This window comes from Cajanus cajan, chromosome 7, assembly GCF_000230855.2.
Source record: "Cajanus cajan strain Asha chromosome 7, NIPB_CcT2T_4, whole genome shotgun sequence".
NCBI lineage: Eukaryota > Viridiplantae > Streptophyta > Magnoliopsida > Fabales > Fabaceae > Cajanus > Cajanus cajan.
Genome location: NC_138523.1, coordinates 58,656,286 through 58,675,225, shown reverse-complemented (window position 1 = coordinate 58,675,225; position 18,940 = coordinate 58,656,286). Strand labels below are relative to the sequence as shown.

Sequence of the window (18,940 nt, the reverse complement as noted above, 5' to 3'; positions counted from 1 at the left end):
AAATTCAAATTATTTTGTTAAAAATATTTTTTTTAAAAAAGTTTTAACAAGTTACTACTATAGACTGTTATATTAGTTTATTTAAAATGATCAATGGAATTGAGGTTACGAAATGTAATTGTTCTACAAGATATGAGCTTCAGTCTTTCAAAGGAGTATATCAAGCGTTACTCCAGAAGATCGTGTATTATGAGTTAGTATATCTTTTAGCATTACTAACAACCATAAAGCCTTTTTGTTTTTCTTTACTGATTATCGTTGCCATACTTAACTCGTAAATCATTTAATTTAGGTAAATACGCGAATTCACAAATAATTTAATTGAAAGGGATTACAGTAATAAATAATATTTAATATTACATGGCAAACATCGCATGGCTAAGATGAATATATTTTTTCATCAAGTTATGAATTTTAAAAGTGGTAACAAATTAATATATGCAAAAGAATAATATTTCACCAAAACACGTAAGAAAAGAACGTTTTTCTTATATAGATTATATATGAAAAAATTATTATTTACAATATTTTACATATTTTAAAGAAAAAATAGATAATATCAATTCTATTTAATTATATTTATTTTATTGTAATTATGCCATTAATACAATGGATAAATTACGATTCTATACTTTTCCACATAATTACCTTTATTTCCGTGGATTCAAACAAAAGTTTAAACATTCCATGCGACAAGCAAAGCATTGCAGTCAACGGTAGTCTGATGATCAACTGATTATGCAAGAATAACCCAATTGTTTAAAGAAAAGAAGAAAAAAGAAAAAGAAAAAGAGGGAATTGCATTACAATCTATATAAAAAGAGTTAAGTACTTCCTGTAATCGATAGAGATTATTTGTTTATAAGAAATAAACAAAGTTTTATTTTGATAAGCAAAAGAGGCATAGGAGAAGGATCTTGTTGGGGTATTGACTTTTGAGGAAAGGGATGTTGGATGTTGATGGATAATTTTACTCGTGTGTATCTCTTACACGTGCAAATTTTTTTCTTGATTTTGAAATCTGATTGTGCTTGGACTAAGCTAAGTGGAGGAAGTTGTTTATCTGGCAAGTCTTTCTATCCTTACCTTCACCTCAACGCTTAATTCACTTGAGAACATCATTACAAGCCCACGATTTGCATTGCCTATACCTAAAGCAACACCGAATAAACTCTTTCTTATGTTCAAAGTCTGATGTAGGCTCTAAGTCTAAAGGGAAAATGCACAAAATTTAGCATTCTAAATTTCTAATTTCAGTAATGAGTAATGGAAAGGTTGGTTATTTCCCAATTTCAATGAAGACCATTTGCCATAAGGTTGTGCATTCTCTGGCCCACACTCTAGTAGATAAAAAAAAATGATTTAAATACATAATTCAATGTCTGCTTGCTTGCATTAAATTTTCTCACCACACATTTTAATATAAAATCTCAAATTAAGATCAATTTCGGTACACATTCCCAATTATGATGAAAAAATTCAAAATCAATTCTACCTACATTTAAAATAAACATACCTAAAATCACTTTGACGCTGTTTGGGAACGGTCATATATCATTATCAGTAGGGCAAACTGATGAAAGCAATTACAAAAAATGAATCATGAATACACTGCTGTACATTACCAAATCAGTAGTTTAGCGAATCTAGTGCACAAGTGGATCCTTTCTTAGTCATAGTTAACTTTGTGAAGAGCGAAATATCCGTTTAATAATGGCAACCTTAGGGAGGGGCTGTGAGATTACTTTACCAATAGTTGGTAATCTAAAAGTAAGTACCACCTTCTTTTCCAACACATTCACCTCCACGGACTCCGTCTCTGCTGAACAATCAAAACATGTAACAAGACAAAGTAACGTAATACCATTACAATTGCATCTCAAAATTCATCAGATAGAAGATGAGACCTACATGCATATATTAATTATATTAACACATAAAACCACGGTTTATTATGATAAAATGCTAATTTTATGAACAAATGTGCTTATTTTTTAGGTGAATTCTGCTTGACTATATATATAAATATAGCTTATGCCGGTTTTGTTCTTTTCTGTGTCTATCGTACCGAAGATGCCAGGAAGGTTAAGATGTAAGCCACCCAGAAGAACGTAAGTTCTAACTACCTAGAAGATGACAAGGTAGAAAGTTACTAGCTCCACTACATAACACACGCAGACCTGGTAACATAAAATTCTTTTGGTTAAATAACACATGGAATGGAGATAGTAGTTGAAACTTGAAACAACCTAAACAAAGTTGCAAAAAGGAAAAGACCAAAAACAGAAGAAATAACAGTTGGTGGTTTAGTACAAAGTACAGCTATAAATAACAGTGTTCCCCACATTTGCAGCCAAAACACATGCTACTACCCTATTCAAAAGTGACAACAAAAACAGTAAGGGTCACTGTGCTTTTTCTCACAATCCTCTTCTTCGGGAGAAGATAGAGAGCTTGTAGTTCTGAATTTTGCAATCATTACCATCCTTAATAATATCTCTCATTTTTGTATAGAGCTTCAAAACCAATCAATCAACAATGTTTGAATTTCGCATCAAGTGCAAGTGTGCAACATAAATAGAGGCTTACCATTCATTTTAGTGATAATGTCAGCTACCCTTTTCCGGCACTTTTCACATTGCATATCCGCAGAAATAACAATTTCCTGGACCTGTTCTCAGCACAATAACCAAACCATCATACAGAAATTCATGGCCAATTTCAAAACTGAAAATAGAGTAAGGTGTTTACAGTACCGTTGGCAGGGACAAAGACTCCAAAGATGCCAGAGTAGTCCTAGTAAGAGGAAAGATTTTTAAACCAGCTTTGGAACCATCTTCAAAAGCCATAGCAGCATTAAGATAGCAGAGCCTGTGTATGTCTAACACTAATAGGCTTTCAGGTTCATATATGTGCAGAAAAAAAGTGATATATGAAAATCACTTTCTACGGTGATAGAGCAATTTGACCACTTGGGATGCTTGTGTTTAGGTGGGCAGAAAATAGAGAAAGCATGAATAGCAAAGAAAGTGAAAAAAGTTAGGTTTTTTGGCTATGTTAACGGAGATTATTCTTTCACTTATGCACTGGAGCAGGCCCCACATAGTGCTTGGTTGTTTTTTTCTACGTATGAATTATTCTTTCAACTTAGCTTAGTAAATGCGGCACCATATTAATTGAATGGATCAATTACACTAATGTTGGCACAGCTTCAAGAAAGCCACACAAGCTTGTAGTGGCTGCTTCTTTGACTGTGCCCTGGCTTAAGCCAATAGAAAGAGTGAAGCTGTAGACCAAAGGGGTGTGAGAGAAAAAATTATTACATAATCTGGAACGATTATCTTCTATACATGATACCGACCAATCTCTCAAAAAGAAAATTTATGAAACTCAATTATATAATCCCATAAAGATTAGTCAAAATCAGATCGTTTTATCCCATATAGTCATTATAATGATGTTATCCAAAAGATTACAAGCATCGGATTCATTGTCGTAGGTCCTAGTGCGTATAACTAAAGTCAAACAATTGGTTCCAGGGGTCCATTGACGTTCTTGTATTCTACTTTTAAAAGTCATGTAGGCTACACAATCAAACACAGCAAAGGGAAAATAATGATGGATCTATGTATGAAGTGATATCTTGTTTAAGTATTTGAATAATTATTTGCGCTGCCGTCTCGAACTATCGAATGAGATTCAAACTATTTTTAATTATTGTTTAAACTTGATTAAATTTAGTACTCTCATATTTCACTAGATCACCACACCAAAATAAAATCATTAAACCAAAAAGAATCAAATTAAGGACACACATATATAAAATAAAATTGTATATTGAACAGGAAAGGACTAAATTTATCAAAATAACCAAGGAAAAAAGTATTTTGCACACAATTTCTAATTAATGAGTAAATAATAAATACTGCTCTAATTTTCTTTATGTTCTTCCACGAGAATGGCACATAGTGTTAACTTGTATTCAATACATATTGCTTCAATAAATGAATACATCATTATCATTACCACCGAAAGACAAGATTACCAAAAGATGCTTTTCACAAACTACTCTACGTTTAAGCTAAAAACAGCATTCCACTACGACTAAATTTTTTGTCAGTACAAAAAAATGTCAAATGTTAAGGTCACTTTTATTAGTATAATTTTTATCCAAGTGTTAATATAAATACTGAGATGGTAATATTTATAAAGTTAACATAAATATTGTGATGGTTGGATTATAAAATTAGGTCGTGGATGAATGATATGCGAATTCCATAGCTACCTAACGTTCAATTGCCTTTGATAGGAAGATCATCTGGCAAGAATGGCGATATATTCTAGAAATCTGGTATGGGAGATATGACCTGGAGCTGATCTAGAATTCGGATTAACTAGTTTTCTTTGAAGTTTAGTGTCAATAAAACTGGGCCTAATTGGACTCATGTTTCAATTGGACCGTTAATCTTGGGCCAACTCAAAACACATGCCACCCTGCTTTCATTGAATGACATGACAACATGGAAGTCACATATACAAAGCCTTTCCCTCTCCATTCTCCAAAATGTCTTGGGAGAGCCTACCTCTAATAGTGTGAAGCAACCTTTTTTTAGGGAACTTACAAACTAATAGCAGCCAAAAAGAACAGAATGGTGAGTTATTTTCAGCTAATTAATATTTTAAATATACATCCCTTGTGCAAAACACTTCATCTATGCAATAAAACAATGTTATTACACTTATTTTTGTTTGATATGATAAAAAGCTCTTACCCATGTGCTGCAATGCAATCCAGATGTTTTTTTTTCTTCTTTGTTCTTGATGAGATTAAGATCAATGGAAATCAAAACAAATTAATATAGTTTTCATATTTGTTAAGAGAGATTTTTTTTTTTAATTTTTATCTCATTCATGTTTTTTCTTTAAAAATTTAATTTTCAGTAATGATATTGAAACAAAAATAGATTAAATTAAATAAGAACCTTACAAAGAATAATAAGTATTTTATGGCGATCTTATTTAAATTTGATTTGAAATTCATTGTACATGTTTGTTTGATGTTACTTATGAAATTCTGTAGTAAGTTACAAAATAATGTAGTTATTTTCTTTGTAATAATACATTTGTAACCAAATCATATTCTCGGATCTTTTAAGTTTATTTTTTTCATGACATCTTATGAGATATATTGGTAACATTTATAAACTTTTTCATACTCTTATGGAAGAACTTAATGTAATTTCTTCGATTTTCACCATTAAAACTTAAAAAAAAATCACATCATTTTTATGAGAAACATGAAGTTAATATCTTAATATGACTATCTTGTATTCTGAAAAGAGACTAAGTTTACAAAATTGTTGATAATATGAAAGTTTAACATTATTATTGTATCAATTTGTTCATTCCTACATTTAACATGAATGTAGATTACTAATAATAATAAAAAAAAAATATGAAGAAAAAAGATAAAGAAAAAAAAAGGACAAAAAATTCATTGAACTTAACGAGTAACAAAAATGAATGGAAGAAAGTAGTTGGTGGTCGATATGTACAAGAGGAGAAGTTAGCAATAGTTGTAGTAAGATTTAAATGAAATGGGAAGTTAAGTGGGGCTCTTGTGTTGAGTGTTGAGTGTTGATCCACACTCTCTCGGTGTCTCCGCCTTCTCCTTTTCATTTATTCATTTCTCTTCGATTAACTCTTCACAGTTGACAGTTGACACAAACAAAATGGGTTCTCTCCCCAATGCCCCAACCCTATCATTCTCATCCTCACTCTCCGCCACCACTCTCCTCCCATGTCGCCGCTTCACCGCATTCCCTCGCCGCCTCTCTTCCTTCTCCGTGCAAGCCAAGATCCGCGAAATCTTCATGCCCGCGCTCAGCTCCACCATGACCGAGGGCAAAATCGTCTCATGGATCAAATCCGAAGGCGACACTCTCTCCAAGGGCGACAGCGTCGTCGTCGTTGAATCCGACAAGGCCGACATGGACGTCGAGACCTTCTACGACGGCATCCTCGCCGCCATCGTCGTCGCTGACGGCGAGACCGCCCCCGTCGGAGCTCCAATCGGCTTGCTCGTCGATTCCCCCGAAGAAGTCGCAGAAGCCAAAGCCAAAGCCGCCAATTCCGCTCCCTCTCCCGCACCCGCCGCCGCTCCCTCCGCTCCGGCGACTCCTCCTCCGCCTCCTCCTTCTCCTCCGGCGAAGTCCGTTTCTGATGCCCCGACGAAGACCGTGGCCACGCCTCAGGCCAAGAAGCTCGCCAAGCAGCACAAGGTGGACATTGCGAATGTCGTTGGAACCGGTCCGTTTGGGAGGATTACTCCGGCGGACGTGGAGGCTGCTGCCGGAATTTCGCCGTCGAAGAGCAATGTGACTCCGCTGGCAAGTCCTGCTCCGGCGAAAGCTGCTTCTGCCACGCCGTCGCCGGCTCCGATTCCGGGTTCTAGCGTGGTTGCTTTCTCCACGATGCAATCTGCGGTGGCGAAGAACATGGTGGAGAGTCTCTCTGTGCCTACGTTCCGCGTTGGGTACCCTGTGACTACGGATGCGTTGGATGCTCTGTATGAGAAGGTTAGGATGTGATTATGATGGCATTGTTTGGTTTGTTTGTGTGAATTGTGATGATTGAAATAAGAGGGTATTTGATTGTGTTTGTGTTTGTTAGGTGAAACCGAAGGGTGTGACTATGACGGCTATTTTGGCGAAGGCTGCTGCTATGGCACTTGTTCAGCACCCGGTTGTGAATGCCAGCTGCAAAGATGGCAAGAACTTTGTGTATAACAGTAACATCAATGTTGCTGTTGCTGTGGCTATCAATGGTGGTTTGATCACCCCTGTTCTCCAGGATGCGGATAAGGTACGTGAGAATTTGACGTTTAATAACCGACTCGAATGGTGGCCAAACTTCCTTTTTTATTGTTGTTTTTTGTCTAATATGATTGGTTACTTGTTTTTGGTTGTGACAGTTGGACTTGTATTTGTTGTCCCAAAAATGGAAGGAGCTAGTGGACAAAGCTCGTGCAAAGCAGTTGCAACCTCATGAGTACAATTCAGGTTTGTTTTTGGTTATTGTTGTTGTTGCCAATTTGTTTTTCTCATGGAGCTGGAGTGTTTTAATTTTGAGGCAAAATTATTGTGCTTGCTACAGGAACTTTCACACTTTCCAATTTGGGTATGTTTGGAGTTGACAGATTTGATGCCATACTTCCACCAGGCCAGGTTAGTGATGATCTCTGGGATTTTGAAGGCTTGATTTTAGAGTTGTTGTGGTTCATTTATGTGGCAATTTTAGACGTTTTATTTTGGGGGTTAAATTTTGTCTATTTTCAGGGTGCTATCATGGCTGTTGGAGCATCAAAGCCTACTGTTTTGGCTGCTGCAGATGGATTCTTCAGCGTGAAAAATAAAATGCTGGTCAGTTACTTGTTATATTTACTTTTTGTATGTTTATGCACTTATGCTTAGAACAGCTGACAAAGCCAGGTGAACATGAACCTTTTATTGATGGAAATGGGGGCCTTTTCGCAATGCACCAGAGTCATCATATGTAGGCATAAGCCTTAGATTGCATTTGCATGGTGTTATACTGCACAATGACATTTTTCTGAGGGTTTAATTGTTGGGGTATAATAGCCTTAGATTACATCTGCTGATCCTGCATGGTGCTGTGCCATACGACTATATTTTTTGGTAGAGTTAATCCAATGGATATAAGCTTTTAATTTTAGATCACATCCTTGTGGTGTTATGCTTCAAGAATATATATTTTTATTAAGTGTTAATTCAATGGGCATGTCTCAAATCTTCACCATAATGTTTTTTATTTTTAAAAAAATTATTTGTTGGATTATTGTCATGACTGAGAAAAACTTATATAAGTTTCTCCTTGATGTCTCCATTTCTGGAATTTGTGGCTGTTGATACTTCTACCCAGTAAAATGAATCTTTTTGGCTTTCTTATCTGCCTTAGAATGTGTAGTTCTTCTCTCTCGAATAAAATGTTATTGTACTTTTCACTCTTGTTCTTGGATTCTTGATAATGGTTGGTGTAACAAGAACCTTTTAGATAGTTTGATTGATTCCTAGTGGCTAAGGTGCAACTTAAAGTACCATATAGACAGAGTTTATAGTTAGTCTCCTATCTTTCTGTGTTAGAAAAGAAAGAACTTAGGTATAGAGAAAGAAAACTTGAACAGAGAGCCTGAAAACTATTTTTTTGTATTATTATTCAATCCATCTCTGCAATCATGGTCTTTAACTGGGCCAAATGGTGTCAAGTGATCCATGTAACTGAAAACCAGATAAGGCATTATTGTTGTATTATTCAATCAATCCATATTGTTACAAAAAAGATCCTTTATATACTGAAAATACTAGGTTCTGATTCGGCTTTTCATGTATGATTGCCAACTGTCAAGAGTTGGTTAACAGACAGAAAAGATAGGCAAGCTACAATACCAGTTGCTAAATATCTATATACTGAGTTTTGTACTCTTACAGCTCTCCATCCAACTTGGTGACTGAGACAATTCAAGATTGTCCAGAACTCAGACTTTGGTATGTAAAATACATAATCTGCTTAGAGAGAGAGAGGGGCTTAGTAAGTAGGTTTGACGGCTGGTCCTAAGCAGGAATGTCATACTTATGTAAGGTTTTGATGAGAACCTTTTCTCTGACAAAGATGAGATCTAACTCCAGATGCTTAGTTTTAGAGTGAAAGACAGGGTTATGAGAAAGAGAGACAATACTCAACTCAAATTATCACCTAGCAAAACTAGAGTAGCCACTGGGGCATGAAGTTCATTTAAGAGGACTGAATCCAAAGGATCTCTGATGCAATATTAACCATGTTGCGACTGTGATACTTGGCTTCTGTGTAGTATTTTGCAACTGGGTTCTGTCATCGGGATCATTGGCCATCACAGTATTCCGAAATGATTATAGTATTTTTTCCTCTAAAAAAACTCTTCACCTGATTCACTGCAAATTAGTTTGGAGGTTCCGTTGGTGTTCTCCCAAAAAAAACACTTCACTCGAATGGGTATAGTGATGTCTACTAGTAATCATTTTGAATACAATATCATTCCCTTCATGGTCAGGGAACAGATATGCTCTCTGTGTTACTGTGTAGAGGCTGTAGAGCAACACAATCCAGCTTTATAGATAATTTTTTCTCCATTTATCAAGCATTTAAAAGAAGTTGGGAATACAACATTCTCGTGTTTGTAACAAGTTTTAAAACAATTATCCTTGGCATTAGTAATTTTCAGCAATTCGTTGTCCAGATATTTTTCTGTGCTTTTGTTCTCATGGGTATATTGAAAGTTACAAGATAACTCAACTAAAAACTTCCTACGTTGTCCATTCTAACTCCCATTTTTTTTTCTTTTATCATTTAAATTTTGAAAAACATTCCCATAAATACTAAATTCTAACCAATATTTTTTTTTTAATTTATCTTGTTAATAAGATTGCTGGGAATGTTATTCTTGGGCATGGAATTATATGCCTTGAAACAAACACTTTTGGACATTCTTGGTACTTTATTTTTCACCATTGAGAATCTGGAAGAAACAATGATTCCTTTGTACCCTTTTATCACTTAAATGCATAATTGCACTGCCACATTTAGTGCATTTTTTTTTAAAGTTAGATAAAATTGATTTTGAACCATTAATTGCAAAAGAAATGTGCAACAAATAGTATAAAAAAGAGAGAATTCTGAAATGTAATAAATAATATAATGAAAGAAATAGGCACAAAATGATTTTGTACAAACTTTTGTGTGTTACATCTCTAATTGTAATTAAGACGTGTGCCTATTTGATTTTCAATCATGGATTTTGTATAGGATACTATGCACAATAAGAGAAATTGATTCTGGAATCAAAACAAACCAGCCCTAAAAAATTTATAAGTTTGACATCACATGCATCATTTTGTTGAAAAACGGATATACAACATTTGTCCGAGTTTTCAACTGGCATGCATAGTCATTAAAACCTGACCCGACTGGACCAGACAGTTTCTGATTTGGTTCGACTGGTCAAACAAGGAACCAGTCTGACATCCAGTCCATTATTCGTTGATTCTTTTATTTAAGAGTTTTAAGTTTATTAATTATACGCTAACTTTGTAAAATAGTTTTACACTGATCAATCAGGTATCACTTTTGGTATGATTTTAGTGGTCATGTATTGAAATGCAAGTTATTATTGACTTTTATTATAAATAAGGAAAATGTCTTACCAAAAGTGATATCTGATTGATGGACGGTTTCTCACCTATTTTATCTTTTATTGAATGACATTTTAGTAGCCTTTCTCAATGTGACTAATAATATGCTTTTAAAGTATTCTAAGCATGTTCTTGTGTTACAAATAAAATATTACACTAGACTATAGTGTTTTGCTATAACATTATTAAAGTGTTATTAAAATTTTAAAATATTATTTACTCCTGATTTAAATATAGTACAGCTTTTAGTGACCAATTTTCAAAACATTTCTGGCAAGCATCATATTAGGAAAGATGGATGTAACTTCTTTTTAATGTATTTCTTTTGCTTGTCTTAAGAAGCACAAGGACAAATACAGGCTTCAGATGTGGCTTTTATGTCAGTTTAAATTGGGACCATATATCATAAGCATTTTTAAATATATCTGAAGATAGGATTAATTGGGTCTTTTTTCTTTTTTCAGGTTAATGTGACAGCCGATCATCGAATAATTTATGGGGCTGACTTGGCTGCCTTCCTTCAGACATTCTCAAAAATCATTGAAAACCCAGAAAGCCTAACATTGTAGTCATTCTGCTCTTAAACATTAAATTATCTCCATCAGCGTATCACGAGTCGACGACAGTGTTTGCTGTGAAGCTGTTTGTCTCGATGTCAATCATTTTGTGATTTTCCCCCTTAACTTTCATCACGTTTTATCTTATAGGAGCTGCCCTGAGAACCTTTGACTTGTTTTTTTTATACAAACAACTTTGAAATTGTTTACAGTGAGGGATGTTGTAAACGGCAATTGTGTTGAGAATTTACGTTTAAGCAATAAGCAGTTTTAAGCGTTCGATTTTTCAATAAACATCTATACCTTTACTTCTTGATTTGATATTGGATTCTCACAAGTCCGTTGGCACCCACGTTAATATCTTGTTCGTTGTCTAATTTTCTCGTCCCTTCATTGATGACCATTTCCTAAATAATTGCCCCGGAATAGTCAAGCAGAAGGATACAGAGAAGTTAAACAGAGTCAAAATAGGCGATTTAAACAAATTTTATTATATATAAAAAGGAATATTATAGATTTGGAGTGGTTAGCTTATTAAATTAAGTACAGAGGTTTAATTGGAGAATTGAGTCTTTGTCCGGAGTATAATATCTCAATCATTTGCGGATTTTTAGTCTGACAAGAAGTCGCAGTAGATCATAAGGAGGGGTCGGGAGGAGATAAAATGCAGAAGAAAAAGAGTAGAGGAAGATTGAATTTTCGCACGTAATTTTTGTTTCATAACCAACCAAACCAAGTTGAGGGGACAATTATATACAAATTTGAAGTATACTTAGTTTTCCTTTCCCATTTTTTATTACTATAAATTGATGTGCAAGAGGTTGGAGTAAAAAGACATGATGTGATGATACAAATACTCACTCAACAAAAGTCAGTCACTGGGTTCAAGCCACTAGTCCAGAACCGTAGAAAGGGCATCATTTGGTAATTTGTATTTTCGCTTTATAGAAATCAATCTTGTTTCAGACCATATACGAGAACATACTGAAATGCAAAATGATTTGTCACTAAAACCAGCATATTGTCGGTAAAAAAAACTAATTTCATATTCGTTAACGATGCACGGAACGGAATGCCTTGCATCTAGTACTTTCACAGGATTCAAATATCACGGTTACTGTCCTCCAAAACAAATAACGTATATGTATGTATATACAGAAATAAAAAATTATAAACCAATGCAACTGAAAATTCCACATGCATTTTAGTACAAATCTATTTGTTTGTTTTGTGCATCTCCCTAAAAGGCCAAGAGCCGTTGAGAAACTAACATAATTACATCTTATATATAATACAAGTTATACCACAAAACTCGACGCATGTGTACTAAGGTTGCCGATAGACAATGAGGCCACAGCACTGCCTCCTAACAAACAGAAAGGGCACTCATCTTCTTGGACTTTCTTCTTTTCTTTTGTATAAATTCACCAGTCCAACGTAATATTTCGAGAAAGGTACAGTTTATCGATGTATTCTATAATTGGAAGTGAGGCAGCAATGTACCTTCTCATCTTCTTCTCGGCTGATTGCTCTGCAAAAACATTTATAGAGTTTTAGGTCAATGTAAGATGGATTGTACAAAAAAAATCGTGTCTAAATCAATATGATATCGATAGGTTAATTTCCTAAAGATTAAAATCATGTTTCTTGCACCACCCCTCCACCACAAAAAAAGAACAATACTTGGTTCACACCAGAATTGAAACAAATTTTTGGCAAATTTGAAAAGAATTAGGAAGAAAATACAAAGAAAAAGGCTACCAAGAATGCATTGAAGTATACAACTAAAGAATACTTGAGCTGTTTAGTATAGGGTCGTCAAATTAGAAATTCAAATGATGACTAGGTAGCGTTGCATGTTCAGATTAACGGAAATTTGAATAAGAGTCGGTGATAAGTATTAATTAAGTAACTAATAATTGCAAAAATATGGAATCAGTTTTCCAATTGATCTCTATATAAACACACCATACGTTTGATTCTATATACTTTAATAAGCCCTCCACCGAACATAAAACAATGCAAGTTACCTGTTTCATTGAGCTTCATCAAAAGTTGATCTCTCGTTGGAAGTGTATACATCCCAGCATACACAGCTGTTCTTACTGCCCATGTGTGATATGGTGCACAAACCTGCCCATAAGCTACTGTAGCCACTTCTTTCAGAGAATTATCACTGAAAATGTCAAATAATAAATCAGATGCCACCACTACCCACGAGGCACTTATATTAATTAGATCTGATATGAATGTAAACGATACAATTATAAGCAGTGCTTCAACGCAGGTGAAACATAACAGACAGAAAAATACTCTTTGGTTATTTGTATGGAAAATTCAGCATCATGAGTTTTTATACACAAAAACAGGCTTCTTACTCAGTTGACAAGAGCTGTTCGAATATAGCTCTGACGAGATCAAGACCCTGCCGAACTCTACGCAGATTACGTGAAGAGCTTCCTGATGTTTTCACTGTGTCACTGGCGACATCAAGGTTAAGAATATCCTGTAGAGTGGGACATGTCTTCGATGCTTCCAATAGTCCATGTAGCTGATACATAACATTAGAACAAGATTAGAAATTCAAAATGAGAGAGCCCAGAAAACAGCGAAGCAAAATGAATTTTAGGAAATAAAGTAAATATGATTATAAAAAATAAGTACTTATTAGGAGAAGAAGATTGTGCAAGTTAAATCAACTCATGCAATTTAACTTATCCAAACCTATTATAAGGGAGATATATTTTAGTAACTACCTTTTAAATCTCTATTTTTTAGTAAACTTTTATATCCTCGAATATAAAAAAAAATAAAAATTCTTATATATTTTATAATTTCTAATATTTATGTGTGTATATAATAATGTTTTTATGATTACAGATATTTGTTAATTAATTGTAATGTTCTAATTATTAAATGATGTATCACATACATAAATATATATACGGTCTAACCAATTCAATTAGTAACAACCAAGGAGAGGATGGATCCGAGTTTAGCAACACCGCAACATCTAACTCTCTACATGTATTTCCATCAGAATCAGGGGATATATTACCACATTTTGTAGAAAACTTGGCTGTGACTCACTACTCAATCGCGTACAGAGAATCCAATTTCAACACGATGTCACAAGTTTCAAATCCGAAATAATATAAATAAAAATCAAACATAACAAGATTTTAATCACAATGATTCTGCAATCATAGTTGTTTATCGGCCGCAGCCAGCAATCACAATTTTGTTTTGGTTATTTTTTGCATGCAATCCGGATTTGAAGGCAATCATGTTGGAGAAGTAATTTGTAGAGCATGAATAAAAAAATAGAAAGATGATATGAGGAAAGAAAGAAACCTTGGCAACGTATTCCAATTCAGCGAATTTGAAAGCGAGGCCGAGACAACGGAAGAGAACGGAGACGAGAGAGGCGGCCTCGCAGAAGGTGTCCAAGCGAATGCTGTGAGCGTCGTTCCTCTTAGAGAGTTCCTCAAACGCCTCTGCTATGGCAGACAGAGGTTGCTGCATCACCACGCGCTCATCCATCTCGGGCATTCTTAATCGATTCCTTTTTTCTTCTTCAACGCATTGCCAAAACCAAATGCGCGTCTCAACACTCAACATCAACGTTTTGTATTGCCTTGCTTTCCTACGAACGCGCTCTGCCAACTGCCAAAAATTCCATATTCTATATTCTATATTCTATATTCTCCTTTCCCACACAAACGTCCATCGCTGGTAACTGGTAACTGGTAACTTCCCGCAGCTTTTCAGATTCCAAAGCCCAACCCATTAAACTTTTTTTTTTGTACAAATAGTTTTGTCCTGCTTTTTGAACCACCTCATGCATATTAATTCCCATCGCACCACTATTTTGACTTTTTTTTGGTACAACTATGTTGACTTTGACTATGTGGTTATGTTTATGTAATTCATTCATTAAAACAATAATTCTTAATTACTAATTTAGTATATAACATCCTTACATAAGTGTCTTTATAAAGTATATTTTTTTTAAAAAAAGAGTATATTATTAAAATTAAATTAACGAATTAAAAAATAAGAACAATATTAAAATATTAAAAATTATAGTTCATAATATTTTAATTTGAAAAATATTTGTAATTATATTATTTATGTAAAATAATAAATATATGTTATTTAATTAAATTATGTACTTAAAAACAATATATTTTCTTAATTTAAAATATTTTTTACTTTAAATATTTTAATTAATATTATTCATTTTATTAATCATGTCAATAAATTAATAAATATCAATATGAAATAGAAGAGCACAATGGAACTTCCAACCATAAATATAAAAAAAATAAAAAATTTATTTATTAAAGTCTCTCAAGTTGAAAAATTAAAGTGCTTCACAATCACGTCGAGTAACGAGAGAAATTCAATATCAACAAAATATACTTCACATCAACAAAGGAAATGACAACTTTTTGTAAAATATTATCTAACGTGACATTTTTTATAATGCTACGCTGTTGTTGCATTCATGTTACCAGACTCACATGTGACTCTCAGCAGAAAATATGAATGGTTCTAGCTCAAAAACAAATGGTCCCACTAATGATTAGAATATCATTCTATTATGGAAGAGAAATTTTATGCTACTCATTATAATTATAGAGGTACGGGACAGTCATTTTGTTTTTATTTTTTTTTATAATTACTTGTTTTATTTTTATTTTTATTTAATATTTTTAATAATTTATCTATATCTTTATATTATTTTTATATTTTTAAATTTATATTTAATAAGCTAATTAAAAGTTTAATATTAATATTTTGTTAATATGTTTTAATTTTTCTTTGGTGATAACTTTTTAAAATTTACAATATAAATTAGTTTTTCAATTATATTATTTATTTTTTTATTTTAATGTTTTTATAATATTATTATAATTTTTTGTTTTTAATTTTTTAATTTAGTCGTATATAAATAAAATTTGTTATGAAAATTGACATTTTGATTATTTTGTTTTGAATTAGTCTTTTTGATTGGTTTATTTTATATAAATTTTTAATCTAAAATTTATGTTATTTTAAATTTATTTTTTAAAATTTATTTATTTACGTAATGTGATATACCAAATCTTTCAATTTTCATGAGTACCTGAACAGTTCCTGGTCGACCTCTTCTAGGAAGAGTTTCGTTCTATGCTCTAGTTTATGGTGCAAAACAATCATTCTGGTGTATCAAGTGGCGAGATCATGGACAAAAACATTGAAATCTCGATGCGGGGAGATCCTAGCCATCAATGTTGGGAACGATGCATCACATTGACATTGGTGCACTATTGGATTATGAAGATCAACTATTGTGCAAAGTATTACTTTTTAGAAGTTTGTTCCGACTTTAAGGAGTGCTATTTGCAATGAGACCTCGTTATCCATTCACTGAAGCAAGGTTCACTTACTATAACAGTATTTCACACAACTTAAGTGCTTTGGGAAATTATTTTTCTAATGTAAAGTAACCTCTACTCAATTCGAGTCTCGTAGGCAGAAAATACATTATTGGAAAGAAAGATTTGTTAAAAATAATTATTTTTTAACAAAAAAAATTAATCATTGATAAAGTGATACTTTGCACCAATTATATGGTTAGAAAAAGAATGTTCTCTAATTGATATCTCTACTGCCCTTTGAAGTGGCGGTATCAACACAAGAAGTTTTAATTTGAAACTACGTAGTTATAGTTAGATAAAGGCGAAGTCAATGTTGAATGGTCACCACTGATTACAAATTGGCAACACACATGGACTTCCAAAATAGTTAACTACTACTATAAATCATAGTAAAATTATCCTCAAGAGTCAAGAGTACCATCATTTTGCAAAATATTAGACAAAAAAAGTTACCGAACAATATGATATAAGAAAACTTTAAGCAATTCACCAACTCATGCAGAATTATGTGGAGAACGAAACTAATTTCATAGTCTTCATTTGAATCTTTTAATTTGTTTGTTTCACCGTTTACACCTCAAGCACACTGTAAACCATATTTAGCAATCATTAGTGATCCATTGAATTGGTAAAGCTTCCTGTTTCTATGGATCTGTTCGGATTAAAATTGTCAGCTACCTTTCTAAGATCGGAATTGGACAACAAGAATTGAAGACAATAGCTCTTCTATAAGGTTGTCCTAAATCAGTTTCTTGTAAAGTGAAAGAGTCCAGAATAAACACAAGAGGAAGAGTAAGATAATAGGCTCAAGCATGGAGTTCATTACAGCTTTCAAATCTATACTAGTTCAAGATAATACATTAACGGTTTCAGATACAATCAGATTCAAAATGCTAAAAACAAGGATAGCTACAAAAGCTGGAGATATCTCAATTAAACTTAACTGGTGCAAAAAGCTAAAACCCTCGATTGGAGGTGACCAAAGTACCTTGAAACATGTCTTCTATTGCAGCAATTGCATTTGATAGTAAGGTATAATCACCATTGGTTTATGATATATCTGCTTTGGTGCAATGCAATGACAGATGATGCTCAAATTCTCATTCCGGTCCAAGCTTAATAATGGTTTTCGACAACAAGGTATAATGACCATCGGTGTGTCTGAAATCTGCTTTTTCTTGCAACGACAGAGCATGCTCAAGTTCCACCTCCACTTCGCCGATTGTTGGTCGTTCATCTGGTTCCAACTTCAAGCATCTAACAGTGATATTTATAAAGACTTGCCAACACTCCGGTGCAATAGTTCCTCTTATATTCGGATCAATATTTTCCTCAACAGGCTTCTCCAAAATAAGTACTCCTTCTGATATGAGATAGCTCCTTCCACACGTTAAACCGCTTTACCGTGACTGTATAATCTGAAGCATCGCTGTATTGAAGAAGAATCCCTTTGTATACTTTGATTCCAAGTCCTCTTTCTTCAATTAGTCTGCTTTTGTCCAAGTTTTTGGTTGATTTCCTAATCTCAGCAAGAGAAAATTGATGACTCAGTTCTTCTATTATTGTTGGATACTGTTTCTGTCTCTGTCTCTGTCTCTTAGACCAACTTGTGTGCTTCCAACCAGACAAGTCTAAGCATTTCAGAAACATTTTTCCTAATTCTTCTCTTCTCTATATTCCGGTACATCAACCTGAGACTTGCAAATGCTTGCGACGACTCTTTAACAAGCTCGAACATAACATGATCCAACCCAAGATCAATTAATTACCCACTCAATTGCTTCCAACAGGGCAGCTGATTCGCATTCATGCGGAAAAGGAAGACCAACCATGGATGACATTGAATATAAGCTCCTTCAAGCTGTCAAAACGTACCATTACAAGTCAACGAGCCTATGCGCTATGTCATCACCCACCAATCCATTCTTGCTATGTCATAAAAACTAGTTCATTTTTTAATTTGGTATGTGGTCCAATTCGATCAATTAGTTTACTTGTCCTGTATGCATAACATTACTCTTTTCTCCATCATTCCAATATAAAAAAAAAAAAAAAAAATAGTATAAAGAAATTAAAATTGTAAAACATGTCATTTCCCCCTTATTAGAAAAGTTGATTTTTTTTTCTTCTTATTTGTACATTGAAAGAACTATGTTGTTTTCGGTAACTTGTAAGAACAATTATATGTATATTTTTGAAAGAGCTTAAAAGTGATTTTAGACTTAAAGCAACAAATTATTTCTTCTTTGTTTTATATCTTGAAATTAGAATTTTGGAAAGAAAGTTTTCAACTTTTATCAAATATAGGAGTAGTTTTCATGGATGAAACTTAACTCACATTTGCCGTAATTATAAGTTGTTTAACAAAAAGGAAAATAAAATTAAAACTTTATTTATTTGTGTAGAAAGTTATATATATATATATATATATATATATATATAAAATAAAAAATATGTTAAAATAATATTAATTTTTTCTTCTTTTATATACAACAACTTTCTTCTTCTTTTTTCTTTCCAATTTGAAAAGAATAATAAAATGGGTATTGCGTGTTTTAATCATTCTTTCTAGTTTCTTCTCTAGAATGTTACCAAATAGGGAAAAGAAAGTAAAACTTGTATTTTGTCTTCTTGAAATTTTTCTACCGTTCCAAATAATGCATAAAAGTTACAATTACTCACCAAAAATGGGAGAGTTGTAAGGTACAGCAAG

General features: G+C 33.4%; 3 protein-coding genes across 6 annotated transcripts; 1 reads left to right on the top strand and 2 right to left on the bottom strand.

The window, feature by feature from the left end:
* Positions 1–1,415: 1,415 nt before the first annotated feature.
* Positions 1,416–3,058, bottom strand: LOC109797955 (uncharacterized). Of its 4 annotated transcripts, none has more exons than XM_083060297.1 (4): positions 2,757–3,058; positions 2,590–2,671; positions 2,127–2,180; positions 1,416–1,822 (listed from the first exon to the last, which is right to left on the bottom strand). In XM_083060297.1, the coding sequence occupies exons 1-4, from the start codon at positions 2,847–2,849 to the stop codon at positions 1,680–1,682; spliced, it is 372 nt and encodes a 123-aa protein (XP_082916423.1). In that variant the 5' UTR covers positions 2,850–3,058; the 3' UTR covers positions 1,416–1,679. The 4 variants fall into 4 exon arrangements, with proteins under 4 accessions (XP_082916423.1, XP_082916424.1, XP_020213722.1 ...); XM_083060298.1 differs by having other exon boundaries at positions 1,416–1,819; positions 2,757–3,057; XM_020358133.3 differs by lacking the exon at positions 2,127–2,180 and having other exon boundaries at positions 1,416–1,819; positions 2,757–3,053.
* Positions 3,059–5,549: 2,491 nt separating this feature from the next.
* On the top strand, positions 5,550–11,117 carry LTA2 (2-oxoacid dehydrogenases acyltransferase family protein). Its single transcript, XM_020358171.3, has 6 exons — positions 5,550–6,578; positions 6,673–6,864; positions 6,974–7,061; positions 7,156–7,226; positions 7,338–7,421; positions 10,709–11,117. The coding sequence occupies exons 1-6, from the start codon at positions 5,733–5,735 to the stop codon at positions 10,811–10,813; spliced, it is 1,386 nt and encodes a 461-aa protein (XP_020213760.1). The 5' UTR covers positions 5,550–5,732; the 3' UTR covers positions 10,814–11,117.
* An 852-nt stretch (positions 11,118–11,969) lies between these two features.
* Positions 11,970–14,549, bottom strand: LOC109796795 (Glycolipid transfer protein (GLTP) family protein). The gene is made up of 4 exons (XM_020356597.3): positions 14,156–14,549; positions 13,180–13,352; positions 12,832–12,977; positions 11,970–12,332 (listed from the first exon to the last, which is right to left on the bottom strand). The coding sequence occupies exons 1-4, from the start codon at positions 14,420–14,422 to the stop codon at positions 12,226–12,228; spliced, it is 693 nt and encodes a 230-aa protein (XP_020212186.1). The 5' UTR covers positions 14,423–14,549; the 3' UTR covers positions 11,970–12,225.
* Between the last annotated feature and the right edge of the window lie 4,391 nt (positions 14,550–18,940).

What these genes read in the sequence shown, in the direction of transcription:
- LOC109797955 (XM_083060297.1), bottom strand. Translation starts at nt 2,849, where the DNA reads ATGGCTTTTGAAGATGGTTCCAAAGCTGGTTTAAAAATCTTTCCTCTT. An exon ending in AGTCTTTGTCCCTGCCAACG is followed by an intron (nt 2,672 to 2,756) that starts GTACTGTAAACA and finishes TGCTGAGAACAG; the next exon opens with GTCCAGGAAATTGTTATTTC. An exon ending in TCTACCTTGTCATCTTCTAG is followed by an intron (nt 1,823 to 2,126) that starts GTAGTTAGAACT and finishes TTGATTGTTCAG; the next exon opens with CAGAGACGGAGTCCGTGGAG.
- LTA2 (XM_020358171.3), top strand. Translation starts at nt 5,733, where the DNA reads ATGGGTTCTCTCCCCAATGCCCCAACCCTATCATTCTCATCCTCACTC. An exon ending in ACCTCATGAGTACAATTCAG is followed by an intron (nt 7,062 to 7,155) that starts GTTTGTTTTTGG and finishes TGCTTGCTACAG; the next exon opens with GAACTTTCACACTTTCCAAT. An exon ending in CCATACTTCCACCAGGCCAG is followed by an intron (nt 7,227 to 7,337) that starts GTTAGTGATGAT and finishes GTCTATTTTCAG; the next exon opens with GGTGCTATCATGGCTGTTGG.
- LOC109796795 (XM_020356597.3), bottom strand. Translation starts at nt 14,422, where the DNA reads ATGTTGAGTGTTGAGACGCGCATTTGGTTTTGGCAATGCGTTGAAGAA. An exon ending in GAACAGCTCTTGTCAACTGA is followed by an intron (nt 12,978 to 13,179) that starts GTAAGAAGCCTG and finishes TGACATTTTCAG; the next exon opens with TGATAATTCTCTGAAAGAAG. An exon ending in GATGAAGCTCAATGAAACAG is followed by an intron (nt 12,333 to 12,831) that starts GTAACTTGCATT and finishes ATGTTTTTGCAG; the next exon opens with AGCAATCAGCCGAGAAGAAG.